The sequence below is a fragment of the Halichondria panicea genome, chromosome 3 (genome assembly GCF_963675165.1).
Source record: "Halichondria panicea chromosome 3, odHalPani1.1, whole genome shotgun sequence".
Classification (NCBI taxonomy): Eukaryota; Metazoa; Porifera; class Demospongiae; order Suberitida; family Halichondriidae; genus Halichondria; species Halichondria panicea.
In genome coordinates this window covers 4,128,211-4,146,908 of record NC_087379.1, presented here as the reverse complement: position 1 = coordinate 4,146,908, position 18,698 = coordinate 4,128,211, and the positions used below count along the sequence as shown (strand labels likewise).

The following is an 18,698-nucleotide window of genomic DNA, read 5'->3' as shown; positions in this document are numbered from 1 at the left end:
ACTGGAAGTTTGCAAGCTGTTTATACAAGCTAGCTAGATCTACTATCTAGATCGTGTGTTTAGATTCCGTCTTTCTAAATGCTAGATCTAAACTAATAGCTTAGCTGGCCACGCTGGTTCCCTGACTTGCAGTAGCTTAGTGGAACCACCTTGGCAGTGTACGTACATGTCTCAGTATAGTCTTATTAACTCTGAATGCGTGGGAGAATACCTTACGTCACGATTGTGGGATACAAATCGCCCACGTTTATGAAAATCCTTGTGGATCACGCGATTTCCCAAACCAGGCCTTACTTTTTCTTAACTGTACGCCCATTTCTATCTTTGCTGCCTTCTATTATGGTATTATGATTGAACAATGACAACAGTAAGAAAAAATAAGGCCTGGGAACGAGGCTACTGGAACCTACACCTGCAGCTATTCACTATAGTGCTTTGACCTTTCTATGAAGACAAAGCTGTCTCCATCCTTTGAATCAGGAATTTCAAAGGAAGAATGTGGTTACTAGTATGGTTTTGTAGGTACTTGTTGTGGCATGTCTATCGGGAACACCACTTTTGCGAGTTGAATGTAGCCAGGCAGTGTGTCTTTGTCCTTGTCATGTGACCTTGGTGCTTTACAATGCTTGTTGCACCGTCCACAGCTGTGTTGGTATTGTGTAACTTGCAATAGTCACTGTGTGCTAACTTGCAAGATGTATGTTTTCCTCAAGCTAACGCGTGTCTTGTACACAGACAATATTCAGATTGTAGCTATCAATTCTCTTGTCAACTATTCGTGTAATCTTTCCTCAGGTTATTCTGTTTTAAACGCAACACAAGTAGTAGGTGGTGGTTTATTTGATGAAACATCTGGAGGTCAGTGCTCCGCTGGTCTTATACTGGAGCTGCAGATTCTCGATGGTGAGTACTGCTTTTGCTTGAGTGCTGTACGTTTGACTGTACATTGAGTGTGTTGAGTGGTCACCTGTTTGGGTACACATTACGTACATCTACAATTTTGTGTAAATTTTATGTTAGTTTGTCGAAGTAATATTTATGTACATGTAACTAGTAACTATTAGACAGCCATGCTTGACTGTATGTTTGGGTAATTATGTACGTTTACAATGTTGTTGTACAGCAACCATGTTTGTTTGCATGATACCAAGGTTTCTTGGTGTTTCTTTCACCGGTATAGTGGCAGTATGTGCAACCTTATAACCGGTAGAGAGCTATATATAATTATATGTGCTTTAATGGGGTGGATAAAGTGTGGAATGAAGAGTGCAATCTTTAATTAGTTGTGTGGTTCACAGTGCTCATTCAATACAAAATTAAAACCACGCAACTAAAAATAAATTACTGAGCTAATTCACAGTGACTTGTATACACACAGACCCCACAACAGATCCACCTAATGTAGACAATGAAGCCTCAACCATGGAGGTTCCTGATGGTATGGGTGTGGTTTGCTTACCTAGTTGCTAGTGTGTGCTGCATGCATGGCAGCTAGTGCATCGCTTTTCTCTTTGAGCGCTTCTATATCCAAGGGGTTCTAACTTGACACTCAGAGGATAGTTAATTTCATATTGAATCTATAAGTTCACTGGTATATTGTTGGCTTTGACGAGTTTTGGTAGTTGCCTGGTTCCAGTGTGCTGGTATTTTACTCGGTTGGTGTGTGTAGTGTGACTTTTATGTGATCTCAGTGTACTCAACATTTCCTTTTCCGTTTCCTTCTCGCAGACCCCAGCACCGGCCCAGACAATGTAGACAATGTAGACAACGGAAATACTGACCCTACTACTAATGGAGGTCCTGGAGACATTAACATCAATATCCCTGGCAGAGTTGGTGGATTGAATGGTGCCAGTCGGATGGGATGCTGCACATATCTGACCACTGTTATTTCTGTTATATTGTGTGTCCTACTGTCAAAGTTTCTGTACTGATGTTCACGAGTGTGTAATAGTGTTGTGTGTATTTATTGATTCATTTTTAAGCACATCTTTTATGCATCCTCAATACTTACTTAACCTGGACAATTCATCATTGACTCTAAGAAGAAACTGGGAACCTTATCCTTCCGACGTAAAGACTTATGTTCTGTATGTTGTTTAACTGTGTATATAATTATAATGTATTATACTTGTTGTTTTCCTGCATAACGAGTGTTGCAAGCGTGCGCTTGCTAATGCCTATCGCCATGTTTTGCTTTCACTCAAAAGTATTAGAGTGTTACAGGAAAGGGAAAAGTTTCTTTGCATAATTTTTATTTAATTTGCAACAACGAATTGATAAAGAAAGTAGTATCTATAACAAGCAATCTAAAAGGCTATATCTTGTGTACACACATCTACTGGTATCGTAGTGTTTTGTTAGCCTCCTTCGCAGCCTCTCCTTTTTCTGTTCTTTGTCATAGTTCAATAAGATAAAATACGGAACTAATTGGAGGAACAAAGAAAGAAAGAAGGAAGAGACAAAGAAAAAGGAGAGCCTGCCGGCGCATGCCTTGCTAAGTCGTGACGGTAGACGAGTGGTAGACGAGTGAAAATGAACGTGGGCAATCACTAGCTGGGCGGAGCCTGACAGAGCAAAAGCCTCAGCATGCCTACGCATTCCAAACTCTAACATAAAAGCTGTTAGCATCAGGGGCGATCCTAGGATTCAGTCAATGGAGTAGCCTCGATTCCAGGCCGATTAAAATACGTACCGTATATGCTCGATCAGAGGCCGCTCTTGTATAAAGGCCGCACTCAAATAGTAGCCTCCCTTGCTAGCAAAATGAAACATTATTTTAGTAGCCGCTCTCAAATAGTAGCCTCAGTGAACTTTGACTCTAGCATTTCTACACGTGGCAGCCAAAAAAATTATTACTAGCAGCTAGCTACATGTACGTAGCTATGAGTAGCAGCTTGTTAGTGCTTCACAAAGACTTTCTCATGGCAGAGTTCAAGTTTATGCAGGTGAAAACAACTTTTGATGACAAACTAAATTATCTGGAGCTAATAAACGCCGCTCTTGAACAGTGGCCCCTCTTGAATTGCCTCCTCTTCCAGCAAAATGAAACATTTAGTAGCCGCGGCTCCTGATCAAGCATATACGGTATTTTAATCGGCCTTGAATCGAGGCTATCAATGGAGGGTGCTCATTGCGCGCGAAGCGCAGCAAAATTTAAACCACGCCCACTTCCGGGGTCACGCCCCTTTTGTCGGCAACGCCCACTGTTTTCTAGATGGTGCACAGTATTGACAGTGTACAGTACAGTACAGTACAGTGCAGTGCCGGCCATCAGCAAGTCAAGAATGTTTATGACGGTTGACCAGAAGCTCAATTTGCCTGGGATGGCAAACTCCAGCCAACTCTTCTTAAGGTATGTCAAATGTCAATGCAATCATGTCTAGTAGACTAGTCTCTGTGTAAATGTAGAAGTGTAAGTGATGATAAACGTTTGTTCTGTCATGAAAATTTTGGTCCGCCGATAATTTCAGTCCCCGGACTGAAATTTTCGGTCCCCCGGACCAATTTTAGCTGATAATGTTGGTCCGCCCTCGAAAAAAGTAGTCCTGGTTGCTGCGCAACTTGCACAGCTTTTGATGCAGCTGAAAAGTTTGTTCCAGTTATTCTTATGGAGCTTGAGCTACACACAGGGGAGGAAGAGCTAATAGAAGAGGTATTCCACTATGTCACCACCAAGAAATACCCTAATGACTGTAAAGAGGGAAGAAAAAGGGTCATCAGAAGAAAGGCCAAGCAGTTTGTAGTGAACAATGGTGACTTCATGTACAAACACAAGAGAAAGGACAGAGTGAGTTAGTGTATCTGTAATGTAATTTACAATCATTACAGGAGTGGCCATCTCTAGGTATATATAACGCGTCACCTATGTTCGATTCTTCTGGTATTATAGCTCCTATATATTGCCTTCTCGATATTTTAGGATGATGTGTTGATCCGATACATTATCAACCGAAGAGAGAGAAAGAAAATACTGTTCGCTTGCCATGTTGATGAAACATCTGGACATATGGGGGTGACTCGCACACTTGCCCGAATTAAGGAGCGTTACATGTGGCATGGCATGGTAAAGGACGTGAAAGAAATGGTTAGTAGATTTGCTCATCTGTCCTTGTATTTTAGTGCACATAATAGTCAATATCTATAATTATTGGGATGTCAACTTGGTTCTGTATTATTGTTACACCTACGTGTATACAAAGTTATAGTTAGTCTCAAACAGGAACACCTTCCCTCAATATTTATGTGTCTACTTTATAGGTGTCTACTTGTGACGTTTGCCAGCGAGTTAATCAAAAGCTAACTACTGGCAGGCCCGAACTTCACCCCATCCGTGTGCAGTTTCCTTGGTACATGCTAGGAATTGATTTTGTTGGTCCTCTCTCTCCAACTGACAATGGTTCCCGCTACATCTTAACCATGAGCGATTACTTTACCAAGTGGGTAGAAGCTATTCCTACACCTGGCAAGAGTGCATCATCAGTAGCAACATCATTGTTCAAGGTATAAATTATGTATGAATACCACACACATACACAATGCACGCACGGCCAATAAATAATGATCACACACTTTTCCTTCTTAGGTATTTATGAGAATGGGTCTGCCTCGGGTAATTCTCTCAGATCAAGGACGTGAATTCAACAATGATTTAGACACTAGTCTCTGTTCTCTCCTGGGATCCAGCGTCGCCTTACAACTTCTTACCACCCTCAGGTATATGCACTACAGTTTTAAAACTATAACTATATATCACACTTGTACTCAGAGGATATGCACCCATAATTATATTCTCTGCTATACCGTGGTTATATACCCCTTGGCTATGCCTCAAAGTAATCACGGTATAGCAGAGGATATATAGGTGCATATCCTCCTGATATATCCTATATTTAAAATGTATTTTCAACTATAATATTATTTTATAGACTAACGGCTTGGACAAGCGTTTCAATCAGACGTTGCAAAACATGCTAGTGAAGTTTGTGTCCAACAAGCGTGAAGACTGGAGTAGCTACCTGGACACATGTGTTTTCGCATACAATACCTCTCGTCATAATTCAACGAAGTTTACTCCTTTTGAACTCATGTTCAATCGTCAAGCTACTGTTCCCATTGATGTAGAAGTCTCAAGCATTTCCAGCAGTTCCTGGCTTGCAGGATGTTATCAAAGGTATTGTCTTCTCATACGAGGTTGAAAGTGGGGAGTTCGTACAGGTCGTAAACAATCACCATGGCCATTGGCTCACAGTCTCTACTATAGGCACTCTTCACCCAGTGGTTAACGTGTATGACAGTATGTATCGGTCAGTTAGCATGGGAGTCAAAGCTCAGATTGCAACTTTGTTGCATACGGAGGCCAAAGAAATCACTCTAAACTTCATGAACGTACACATTCAGGCAGGAGGATGTGACTGTGGCTTGTTTGCTATTATAGCCAATGCAACAGCTCTTGCTTTTGGCCACTCACCTGGAAGCTTCCAGTACAATCAACATAAAATGAGGCAGCACTTGTTTTCTTGCTTTCAAAAGCAACAAATACTACATTTTCCAATTAAGAAGTATCGTCATGCTCCTGACTCAATTGTGTCAATCGATACATACCCCGTGTACTGCCTATGCAGAATGCCAGAGATGGCGACTATGGAAAACTGGGTGGAATGCAGCACATGCAAGGAGTGGTATCATTACGACACCTGTGTGAATGTTCCTGCCGCTTTATTCAAAAAATCAGCTGTTTGGCACTGTATGCAGTGCAGTGCTAAACCAGTCTAAGACGTAACTGTTAACCGTCCATAAACTATGAACCATGCACCCGTACCGTCTGTATCTATTCCCGGACAGAACTTCGGCATTATAATTATACGTAGTAGTAGTAACATTATTTTATCAAGCTGTAAAACTGTCAATCGTTAATAGATCTTTCTTTTGAAACACTGAGTCTTAAGAATGTGGAGGCCTCAAGGTTCACATGCTGCAGCTCTATCTAGTACACCTGGCTGACAAGCTAGGCTGCTATATAGTTCCTGAATATTATGTGACTGCATCCCTGTACATGGGTATGTGCGTATCTGTATGTCATAATATGATGTGGAGAGGACCCTAGGTTGCCCTACATACGCTCCTGGTCCAGAGACGTCTTTTTGTCTAGCCGGACTGATTATTTCAGGGGGGGACCAATTTTTTCTAAAAATTTCAGTCCCCGGACCGAAATTTTCATTGAAAAAATTGGTCCCCGGACCAGTTTTTTCAGGACCATTTTTCCAGTGACAGTTCCTTTGCTTGATCTGACAACAGTCTTGATTCTTTTCTTTTTAGGCCACTAAAAGATTGATCAGCTTACCAGGAGGTGACAGGCAGCGTACAAAGTATGACCACCAGTACCTTGATGTTGAGGAAAAGAGACTTTGTAGTTTACATTGCAAACATTGATTATTATTAATTTATTGTACATAGACACATGTAGGCTTAATTATATAATTATACTAGATACATTCATGTACCTCATGTACCTGGATCCAAGAACCTTGTTGTGCTGCATGTTGTGAAGCAAGCTCAAGTGTTCTGATACAGCAAACCACTTCCTGCTGCCTAGCCTTATTATTGAGCCCCTCCCCACTCTTTACTAGTTCCCATGGATCCCAGTAACATCGAAAAAAAGTAAGTTTTTTAGGCCAGCTTAGCTAGCTAGCTAGATCTAACTGGTATAAAGTTATTGTAACTATCACTATTAAGCTGTAGATAGCTGCAGTAAGTGTAGTTTCCTTCTAGCCAGCCAGTGATGGTTGAACTATCTACTTGAGCTTCTCTGAGTCTGGATAGGGTGCTGGAGCACCAGAGTCTGGATGGGGGTGCTGGAGCACCCTAAGCACCACCCTGTGTACGCCCCTGACCTGGATTACAAAGCGCTTCTTCAGATTTGCGATTGCTTCCACGAGGCAGATGACCTCTCAGTCTCTATTTCTCTTACCTAGACAATTCCTCCATCTTTAATGACTCAGCAATTATTGTGTTGTGGCCAATTAATTAGTACTGTCATACGATAACTGGTCCCCCCGTAAATGAGTCCCCCCGGATTGTCTACGGCAACATTTTCTGCCGTGGACGGTCCGGGGGGACCTTCCACGGCAATTGTCAGTTGCCATGGACAGTCCGGGGGGACCATTAGTGCTGGTGCAGACGGTCCCCCCTTGCTGTAAGTAGTCCCCACGGACTGTCTACGGCAACTTACAATTGCCGTGGAAGGTCCCCCCGGACTGTCAAGGGCAATCAGATTGCCATGGACTGTCCCCCCCATATATACCATCTACAGCGGACAGTGCTGCCCCATCAAGAGCAGTTTAGAAGAATGGATGCAAGATAGTGATATTAGATCAAGCCTGTATATATACTACAGACTGTAGCATGAATACAATAATATTATATAGAACAATGTACTACACAAGTTAAGTCTCATGCATGATAAACTGCAGATATACGTCATTTTGTAGATTTGCATGCCTGACAAAACCACGGGAGCTCGTTATTCTTGATGGCTTTTGGTGGTGCTCTAACACAGTCGGTATGAAATCATTCCTCGCAGCTCGTGCACTCGATCATAGCACGATTGTTTCGTTTATGTCGACACGTACAGTATATGCGCATATACTCGACCATTATTACAGCTGGTTTTCTTGCCACGTGGATAGCTGGGAAAACTCCAAGGTTTTGTTGCTCAATAGCTCTCTTTAGATGTTGTCTCATGAGCTTTTGATTGAATTGCAGTTTGTTTGGCTCAATTCCGTTACAGAGTGCTGTTGCTGTGGCAATAGCAAACAGCCCACAATCGCTGGCCCCCTTTTGTTGTTGAATATGCATATATTTAATAGTAATTTTCTTTCCTTTGTAGAACATAAGGTCAGCAACTATGCGTTTCAACGAAGAGTTCAATCCAAGCTGCATACTGTCGTAGACATGGACGGTGCCAGGTTGGCAATTCAAAGTAGAAATAGTTATCCAGTGACTCTTTGATAAGTTAAGGATTTGGACGAACTGTTTCTCTTGATGGACCTCAAAGGTGCGTGTACACTGTAGTGTTGGTGCCTGTAGACCAGCGACATCAGAATGAGCACATTTAAGGAGAATCTGAGCAGCTGTCATGTGTCTGTCATTAAGCCAGCTGTGAGATTGAGGGCCGAGATCTGCCTTGTCCCCACTGGTCATTCTTACATCACCAATTGTCGCCCAATACTCCAAAAGTTGAGCGCCATCATCTACATTGTTGCAAGTAAGATCGATAAATAGAGGTGTTTCCAGTGTTTATCCGGACATTGTTCGCGCAACTTCTTCCTGGGTGGCAATTCAACCCACATGGAATTCTGTTTCCCTTGCATGGACAACGTTTTGTAGCACATCTCTGTCGGCACAAACAATAAATGGCAGGGGTAGGTGAGTTAGCAGAAGTGAGTGAGTTGGCAATAGCAGGAGGGGGTGAGGTTGCAGTATCATGAGGGAGGATTGTTGACTTTTCAGTAGCAGAAGTGGGTGAGTTGGCAATAGCAGGAGGGGGTGAGGTTGCAGTATCATGAGGGAAGATTGTTGAGTTTTCAGTAGCAGAAGTGGGGGAGTTGGCAATAGCAGGAGGGGGTGAGTTGCCAATTGCAGGAGTGGGTATGTAATTTGCCGTAGAGTTTGCAGCCGAGGTGATGGTTGAGTTTTCAGTAGCAGAAGTGGGGGAGTTGGCAATAGCAGGAGGAGGTGAGTTTGTAATTGCTGACACGTCAAGGCTAAAGTCAACAAAAAAACCTCCTTCTCTAACTGGGGTACTTGAAGTAACTCCAGAAACATGGACACTTGTTGTGTTTAATTCCTTGCTCACAGCGCTAGCAAGAGACTGACTTGACAAGGGTGCGGTGAGGTCTAGTGGTGTCTCGTTGTTTGAGATGGTCTTAGGGGAGCTTGAATCTAGAGCTTGATTCTCAGGAATGTGGTATGGCTTGAGGTGGACACCATTCACTCGACTCACAACCTTCGTTGGGTCTTCGACAAGTTCTAATCCATACAGTCCTCTGCCAATCGATCTGATTATTTTGTAAGGACCAACCCCATTTAGGATCCAACTTGCCATGGACTCGCTTTTTTTTTTAGAAAATCTTTCTTCAAGACAATAGAGCCTACTTGGAAAACTTCGGGCTTGTGATGCTTTCTGTCATATTGTTCCTTTTGCTTGGCTTGAGCTTTGAGAATGTTCTTTTTTACTGCTTCCAGTTGTAGCCTTCGATGTTCAGCATGCTCAGACTGAAAAAAAGATATATCTTCACTGTAAGAAAGCTGCAATTCGTCAGAGCAGTTTGGAACATTAATCATGTCCACCGGTAACACACCCTTACGGGAGAACATAACCTCAAAAGGAGAATGCTTGGTGGATTCATGCTTTGATGTGTTGTAGGCATATACACACGACTCAAGATAGTCCTGCCAACTGTCCTTCTTCGTATCGACAAACTTAACGAGCATGGTTTGGATTGTTTGGTTGAACCGCTCAACAAGTCCATTTGCCTGCAGCGATTAGTAAACAATGTCTATGTATAAAATTATATCATAATTATACCTGCGGGTGGTAAGGAGTAGAAAGCCGATGTTGAATACCCAACATTTCCATTAGTCGATCATCTAGATCATTGTGGAATTCTCCACCCTGATCGGAAGTGATGACTCTTGGTATTCCAAACATCATGAAAACCTGCATGCGTGCACGCACTTATAATTTAATAAACTTTAATAAGAAATTCAATACCTTGTAGAGAGAAGCAGCAACACCAGAAGCAAGCTTGTTTTCCATCGGAATAGCAAGTACAAACTTTGTGAAGTAGTCACAAATCGTAAGTATGTAGCGACTGCCTTGAGTTGAGCAAATAAGAGGGCCAATAAAATCAATCCCGAGGTGGTGCCAAGGTGAAACCACAGGAACTGGGTGGAGCTCTGGCGCTGCAGTGCTGATCTTCCTACCCGTCCTCTGACAGGCATCGCAGGTCTCGATCTACATGTATATGTATATACACAGATAATACTTTTAATCAACAAAGTTCAGGCAGATAAAGGTTCCAGTACACGATTGCCACTTAACTCTGTCACCTACGTGTACGTGTACGTATAAGTATCTACAAGATAATAAATTATGCACCTACCATAGTATAAACCTCTTTAGTCACACCAGGCCACATGAACCTCTCAGTGACTCGGGCAAGTGTCTTTTTTGTTCCCAAGTGACCAGATGTTGGTGTTGCATGACATGAGAGCAAAATCTGCTCCCTTTCCTTCTTATCCATGACAACCCGCACCTGCATGGAAGAGGTGGTAAGAATCTCTTGACAGGAGTTGACCAAGAAAGAGGAACTCGATTTTCCATGCACCTCTTTGCACAATTACAACAGCTAGCTTGTTATTCAGTAATTTATCCTTACTCTTCCTCCATCCATTCTTCTATAGTGCAAAACCCCATCAACAACATCCAGTGTAGTTGCTTTCCTTCTGATCACTCTCTTCTCATTCTTTGTAGAACCCTCAGGATAAGTTCCTTGAGTTAGCTTGATTGTAAGCCTTCTCTATTAGTTTAATCTCAGTCTCTTCTTCCATCTTGATCAATATCATTTGAATGATGTGCATGCAAGCAGCAGGCTAGTGCATGCTCTCATTGGCTAGTTTCTAGGGGGGACCAAATATCGCTGCCGTAGATGGTCCGGGGGGACATTCTATGGCGGGGACCATATACGGCGTTACAGTACAACCAGTAGGTTAGTACAACCAGTAGGTTGTACATAGGATTGACAGTGCAGTTGTGTGTGTTTTCAATTATTGCACAAATTTTGACTCGTGTTTAGACTGCTCTATTTCTGCAGGGAAAGGCCACAGCAAGAAACTGAGTTGACAGATAGCTTAGTTAGCCTTTTATCTGTCTAAATGTGTGAAATTATAGTCTATGAATATTCTCATGCATTACTATTGATATTTGAAAAATTGCACTATTTTCATATTTCACCGGGTTTTGTCTGACTGACTAAGTAAGTAAGTAAGTAAGTAAGTTAGTAAGTAACTTTCTTGGAAAGCATTTCCTCCTTGTACAGACATGTTTAGAAGATTCTAGATACAGCCTCTAGTCGACTAGAACCCGGACCATGGGCGTTTTTCTCAGAATTGCGTCCGCTTCCAAGAGGCAGATGACCTCTCAGGCTCCACTTTTCTTACCTACGCAATTCCGCCATCTTTAAATGACTGCCACACAGGAAGGCCCCCCCCTAATGATACCGAAAGAGAACTATTAGCCATGCCCGCGAGACTGGGGGGAATAGGACTACACAACCCATCAAAACGCTCCTCTGCGGAATACTCAGCTTCGCAAAAAATCACCAGCGCCTTGAAGACCATGATTTTAGAACAGTCCACCACTTACTCACCAGAAGTATGTGAAAACCAGCTTAAGGCCAAAGGGGAAACACACAAACAAAGGCGCTCACAACAACTAGAAGCTGCCAGCCTCCTCAAGCCAACACTCTCTAGCACCCTTCAACATTCAATGGCACTAGCCCAGGAGAAAGGAGCCTCAAGCTGGCTGACCGCCCTTCCAGTGTCAGAGTTTGGTTTTAACCTACACAAATGTGCTTTCCGGGACGCCCTATGCCTGAGATATGGCTGGGTACCGTCAAGCACCCCTACTAACTGTGAATGCGGAAAAACGTTCTCTGTAGAACACGTATTATCATGCCCCAAGGGAGGGTTTCCATCACTACGTCACAACGAAATCAGAGACATAACGGCCAACCTCCTATCAGAAGTCTGCAACAATGTATGCATCGAACCACACTTGCAGCCAATCTCAGGAGAGCACCTCCCAGGAACAACAGCAAACATCACAGAAGGAGCTCGCCTAGACATTGCCGCAAATGGGCTATGGGGAGGACGCTTCAAACGCACCTACTTTGATGTGCGCGTCTTTAACCCCCATGCAGCCTCAAACAGACAGACCAACCCCTACAGAAAACACGAATTGGTAAAGAAACGTGCTTATGAAAGTCGAATCCAAGAAATAGAGCACTCTTCCTTCACACCACTCGTGATGTCATCAACAGGAGGCCTTGGCCCCGCTTCAACATCCACTTACAAGCGTCTAGCCACCCTCCTGGCCGCAAAATGGGACCAACCCTATACCTCCACAATGAATTGGCTGAGATGCCCCCTCTCGTTTTCACTCCTAAGATCTTCAATCCAAGCCATCAGAGGAGCTCGTTCAACTGCAGGCAAGGCCTCAAAAGCAACTTCCCTCCCAATCGATTTAGTGATCAGTGAGTCACTGATAACAGACCACTGATCCCTGAACATTGAACTAACTAGCATAATTATTACACTGTACTGTACATTGAACTATACTGAGTGTGTGTATTATTGAAAAAAAAAAAAAAAAAAAAAAGACTGCCACAGCAACGCACATGGCAACTTATGAGATGGGCGTGGCTGGTTAACCGGCTGTGACATGATGGTACACAAACAGTCCTAGTCCTTTTCTCCAACTTCTCTCCATTCTCAACTCAGGTATGCTACTGGCTAGATCTACCATAGGCCTCCATGCTTTTGCACTTTGAAGTATACACTCTAGTATTTAACATGCATAGATAAATGAACACTGTAATAAGAATTATGTGTTCATATATTCCAGTCTGCATGGCCTGTCTTCTCTTCTCTTCTCTTCTCTTCTCTTGCTTCTTGACATTCCTCTTAGGCATTTCACATTTCATTATTGAAGAGTATAAAAATACTGCTGTACTGAAAAAGAAAGGGAATCAAACTAAAAAAACATTTGCAATGTGAACGTTGCTAGGATTGCCAGGAAAAGAAAAGCGCGAAAAAGCGAAGAAACAAGAAATTCGGCGAGTGCATAACTCCAATCCGTTACAACGCCATGAACATGTACAGCCGAGTGGCCTACTGTTGTGATAATGATTTTAGAATCAAAATACAAGTTGGGTAAAAATGTGAACCGCGAATAACTGAATTAGCAATCATCCACCCACACATCCAACACTTGCATGTTTGCTCAACACTGTAAGGGAAAACATCACAAACATTATATAGCTTGCAAAAAATTCACTATAATTATATGATAAAAATTACTGAAGGATTGGCCAGGAAAAGCACAAAACGAACAAAAAATTTAAACAGTACATGTGAATGAAGTTGTAACGGATTGGAGTTATGCACTCGCCGAATTTCTTGTTTCTTCGCTTTTTCGCGCTTTTCTTTTCCTGGCAATCCTAGCAACGTTCACATTGCAAATGTTTTTTTAGTTTGATAATAGATAGGCGTGGCTAATAAACCGTGCGCCTAAAATCAGTGCAGCAGTGCTTTCCAGAGCCTGAGGTGTTGCGGCTTTTCTTCACACTGTTTAGCTCTAGCTCCCTTTCTCTGACAGGCATGCTATATGTACTGGCTAGATATCATGCTCTTAAAATGGCTAATACTGATTCACAAATTCAACATATCAAGCAATAATTATTACTCATTACTATAATTATTAGTCCAGAGATATTCGAGAAGATATCTGATTAGTCCTGTCTTCTCTTGAACTTCTGTACTGCCTCTTGACGTTCCACTTATGCATGTCATGATACGTAAACTGTACTGAAAAAAAAGGGAATCCGACTAGAAAAACATTTGCAATGTGAAAAATTGCTAGGATTGGCCAGGGGAACCACAAAAAAGCGTGGAAACAAGAAATCTGACGAGAGCATAACTCCAATCCGTTACAACATCATGAACATGTACAATACATAGTATATTAAATAATAGACTGTGTTCCAGATCCACCACATCCTTCCATGCAGGTCACCAGACGGTCCGTGCATGTTACTACGCATGGATGGACTGTGTGTATACCTGTGCTCAACACTGCATGTATTAGGAACATCAATTCATCACAAATCATCATGATTATGTGCCCGCACATTCCAAAATGGATGTATAATAAATATATAGGGATTGGTCATCACTCCACCAGTAAAAATTGCGTGGCATATTGGCAGGGAAAACATGGGAAAACTACCAGTATACATGTGATTGACGTTGTAACGGATTGGAGTTATGCTCTCGTCAGATTTCTTGTTTCCACGCTTTTTTGTGGTTCCCCTGGCCAATCCTAGCAATTTTTCACATTGCAAATATTTTTCTAGTCGGATATATACATAAGTCACCCTCTTATATAGGTGATGTACTTATACATAAGTCCCCCTCTTATATATAGGTGATGTACTTATACATATAAGTCACCCCCTTATGTATTATAAGTGGCGTACTTATACATAGGTGGCATAAATTATACTTATGTTTGTAAGTGTCAAGTAAAAGTTAAAACATAATTTTATGTCAATTTTAGACAAACGGCACCCCATAGTAATTCACTAAAATAGTGGCGTTAATTAAATCCAGAAGGTTAGCCGAGGTCAAAGTTCGCGAATTGAGTCAATACTCTCATGAATTAGCTGCCCTTCCAGGATAGTGCAGTGGTAGCCTCGATTCAAGGCGGTATTAATTTTAGTGCAGTTGTACCTATAGTATACCATATAGACTATATGGTTGTACTGAGGCTAAGTGGCTAATGATGAGCCACTTAGCAGAGTCCTGAAGGGACAATTATTGTCCCTTCAGGACTCTGCAAATAACTGCTATGCTATGTGTGCATGTATATATATCAGTGCTGAATCATTTCTTGACATACAAGTAGCTGCAACGCAACACCATACAGAATTGTTCTCATGAAGGCAAATTTGTAATTATAACAGAGATAATTTATAACATTAATGATAAACATGCAGGGTGTGGTGATAGAAACAGTGAACTGTCGATGAGGGGGTTTAATTAATGTCCGACGGGATCCACTGACTCCACCATCAGTTTCTGTAATAAAAAGTTACAACTTATAACATTAAATTGTTCTGACATAACAAAGATATTAACAAAGATACGCACAAGTTCTACCACCATATCTCATCAACTATTTATAACTAAAACAAATCAAGAGTGCGTTAACAACATTAAAATAGGTGAATAAGCCCTCACCTCAATAGAGCCAAGGGTATGTACGTGCTATGTACGTGCCTCTGATTTGAAAGAAGACAATCCTGTCAACAATATTGAGTGGATATACCTACGTAAGCATGGCTACAATACTCCTAGCCTCCTCATAGGCCTTGAGAAAAGTGCATGCAGCCTGGTATCGAGGCTACAATACCTCTAGGTACTAGAGAATCATAAATACTCCATAACTGCTCAGCTAGCTTCTTGGCAGAAAAATGATAACGTCACGCCCTTCTAAGTGTGGCGGGATGACTCTAACACAAGCACACCCATGCATTGGTACACAGAATGCACTACAGTAGACTCTCGCTATTCCGGCTCCCTGAAGTACGGCCACCTCGATATACCAGCCAAACGGCTTGGCACGGAATGCTATAGCTAGCTACATGTTTACTGCACAAAACTCACCCTGAAGCACGGCTACTCGCTATTCCGTTAACCGGCCAGTGCTGGCTGTCCCAAACAAGGTTTTCAATGTAATTTTATACGTGTATTGTATTGTACTTATTACTAAATATCACTGTTTTGCACTGCTTTTTATAACACTGATGTTTAGTAAATATCCGTGGCTCGAGGAATAACGCCTTCTCGTGGACATTGTCCTTAAAAAAAGGATTTTGATACAAACGGCACTCCATAACGTAATAGTAAGAGTACACAATTGGATTCGAGGCTAACAAATTATTCAGGCATATCCAGAAGAAGAGTGACCACAAGAAGAAGCCACATAATTTTACACAACAAACAAACCGAAAAAATACACCACCAAAAAAGATATAACAAACTACGAAGCAGAAAAATTTTGTTTGCACAGTTACATGTACATGTAGTTATCGACAAATCAGAATGTCTCTTCTAGCCAGCGGCATGGCTCCACTTGCAGTGTAGTCAGTTTCTTGTTGAATGACTTTAGTGCATCGAACCAACTTGATACAGTTTTGCAATCCGATGACAAGCTCAGATCGATAATCAACAGCTCTCTGTGTGATCAGCTGGGTAGCTTGCATTTGCATGGGTGAGCTAACAACAGTAGCTTGTAATCTTGCAGCAACAGTGCTAGTGTAGACTTTGGTAGTGTTCTGTAGTCCAACTATAAGCTCTGCAGAACAGCTGTTGGTACTCTCACTGCATTCTATAGAGAGACTACTGCTTTGTAAATTAAGCTCCATTGATGCTTGGTCTTGGTTGCAGGAGAAATACTTGAGACTATAATTATAATATAGCTTGTTGCAAGTGTTGATTGCAGCTTACTCCTTCTCAACACCCGTACATCGTAACTTATTATGATCCATGATCCACTTAGTCATGATCCATGTATAGACAGGTTAATTATTGTTATCACAACAAACATACAAAGGTGAATAGTTATACTGTGAATACCTCTATTCATGCACTCCTGCACGAATAGAGCTAATTGTAGTACTCGTAGGTTAAGGACTGGGACCAACTGGGACCAGCAATTATTGCTGAATCAGCTAAAACGCAGCCACGCCCACAATTTTTAATTTGTTTTGTGTGTAAAAAATTAATTTAGCTACTTCGTTCTAATTCCGGAGGTCTAAACCTTCCTTTCAGCTCTAAATTTTTAGTGTAGTAGGTAGTTCAAAGGTTTGTACAGACTATTCAATCGGGAGGGAGCTGATCATTCAGCACCCTATCAGTTTTTGATCCATTCGTACCGTACATATTAACTTTAAGACCTGTACCAAGAGTTTCCACATGCATCTTATTTATTCTCCCATAGGAGCTAATGTTTGATACATGCTACGATGTATATATTAGCAGGATTGCATGAATAGGGTATTAAGGCAGTGAGATTGAAGGGCCTAACCGTGATCACTACCTACAGGAGTGCACTCCTGCTATCTACTACAAGGGTTTGTAGCACTAATGTACAGCGCGTTATGAAACCCCAACCAAATTCAGAAGGCGTATTTGATTAGGTCGTTTGTTCATTTTATCATCGAATAAACCCACCTGTGTGTACACATTCACATAAACTCCTAATATGGTGAAATTATAACTTTGGAGTGGGTACATTGCTTGTGTTCTGGCACCCAACAAATGTGTACATATTTGCTAAGTACATGCATGCACAGGTTTTCAATAATGATTTGTGCCAATTCATGGACTCGGATGTACAATGTAGACTCTCTACTATGTTCTTCTAGTAAATACTGGAACCCTAGACTCTACACAGGCTTTCCTTTTTCTGTTCTTTATCACAATCGTTCAATAAAATAAAATACTGCATTAGTCATTCAATAAGATAAAATATGGTATTAATTGGAGGAATAAAGAAAAAAATAGAGGTAGAGTTACGAAAAAGGAGACCCTGTATCGGGAAGTCGCGTGAGGGTAGAAGGGTGGTAGAAGGGTGAAAATGAGCGTGGGCATGTAGCGCTAGAGGTGTTGGACTGCCTATAATAAAACTTTGGCTGCAGCAAGCTGGACGTGGACTTGGAACTGGAAGTTTGCAAGCTGTTTATACAAGCTAGCTAGATCTACTATCTAGATCGTGTGTTTAGATTCCGTCTTTCTAAATGCTAGATCTAAACTAATAGCTTAGCTGGCCACGCTGGTTCCCTGACTTGCAGTAGCTTAGTGGAACCACCTTGGCAGTGTACGTACATGTCTCAGTATAGTCTTATTAACTCTGAATGCGTGGGAGAATACCTTACGTCACGATTGTGGGATACAAATCGCCCACGTTTATGAAAATCCTTGTGGATCACGCGATTTCCCAAACCAGGCCTTACTTTTTCTTAACTGTACGCCCATTTCTATCTTTGCTGCCTTCTATTATGGTATTATGATTGAACAATGACAACAGTAAGAAAAAATAAGGCCTGGGAACGAGGCTACTGGAACCTACACCTGCAGCTATTCACTATAGTGCTTTGACCTTTCTATGAAGACAAAGCTGTCTCCATCCTTTGAATCAGGAATTTCAAAGGAAGAATGTGGTTACTAGTATGGTTTTGTAGGTACTTGTTGTGGCATGTCTATCGGGAACACCACTTTTGCGAGTTGAATGTAGCCAGGCAGTGTGTCTTTGTCCTTGTCATGTGACCTTGGTGCTTTACAATGCTTGTTGCACCGTCCACAGCTGTGTTGGTATTGTGTAACTTGCAATAGTCACTGTGTGCTAACTTGCAAGATGTATGTTTTCCTCAAGCTAACGCGTGTCTTGTACACAGACAATATTCAGATTGTAGCTATCAATTCTCTTGTCAACTATTCGTGTAATCTTTCCTCAGGTTATTCTGTTTTAAACGCAACACAAGAAGTAGGTGGTGGTTTATTTGATGAAACATCTGGAGGTCAGTGCTCCGCTGGTCTTATACTGGAGCTGCAGATTCTCGATGGTGAGTACTGCTTTTGCTTGAGTGCTGTACGTTTGACTGTACATTGAGTGTGTTGAGTGGTCACCTGTTTGGGTACACATTACGTACGTCTACAATTTTGTGTAAATTTTATGTTAGTTTGTCGAAGTAATATTTATGTACATGTAACTAGTAACTATTAGACAGCCATGCTTGACTGTATGTTTGGGTAATTATGTACGTTTACAATGTTGTTGTACAGCAACCATG

General features: G+C 41.7%; 1 protein-coding gene and 2 long non-coding RNA genes across 8 annotated transcripts in view; 1 reads left to right on the top strand and 2 right to left on the bottom strand.

Moving 5' to 3' along the window:
• Nucleotides 1–18,698, top strand: part of LOC135333589 (uncharacterized) — a 51,969-nt gene that overhangs the window by 32,326 nt on the left and 945 nt on the right. For 2 of the 6 annotated variants that reach the window (XM_064528574.1, XM_064528576.1), the window contains 3 exons: nucleotides 796–903; nucleotides 1,379–1,438; nucleotides 1,729–2,150. Coding sequence is in view for 4 of the 6 variants with exons in the window: in XM_064528576.1 (XP_064384646.1) it covers nucleotides 796–903; nucleotides 1,379–1,438; nucleotides 1,729–1,934 (374 nt within the window). In the remaining 2 variants the exon portion in view is untranslated. Of the gene's footprint in view, nucleotides 1–795; nucleotides 904–1,378; nucleotides 1,439–1,728; nucleotides 2,151–18,362; nucleotides 18,471–18,698 lie in introns of those variants that run through there. The other 4 variants (XM_064528575.1, XM_064528578.1, XM_064528577.1 and 1 more) reach the window with 2 other exon arrangements.
• LOC135333592 (uncharacterized) lies at nucleotides 5,853–7,182 on the bottom strand. The gene is made up of 2 exons (XR_010393989.1): nucleotides 6,504–7,182; nucleotides 5,853–6,384 (listed from the first exon to the last, which is right to left on the bottom strand). It is a non-coding gene; the product is annotated as an uncharacterized LOC135333592 (long non-coding RNA).
• On the bottom strand, nucleotides 14,811–15,773 carry LOC135333593 (uncharacterized). The gene is made up of 2 exons (XR_010393991.1): nucleotides 15,085–15,773; nucleotides 14,811–14,922 (listed from the first exon to the last, which is right to left on the bottom strand). It is a non-coding gene; the product is annotated as an uncharacterized LOC135333593 (long non-coding RNA).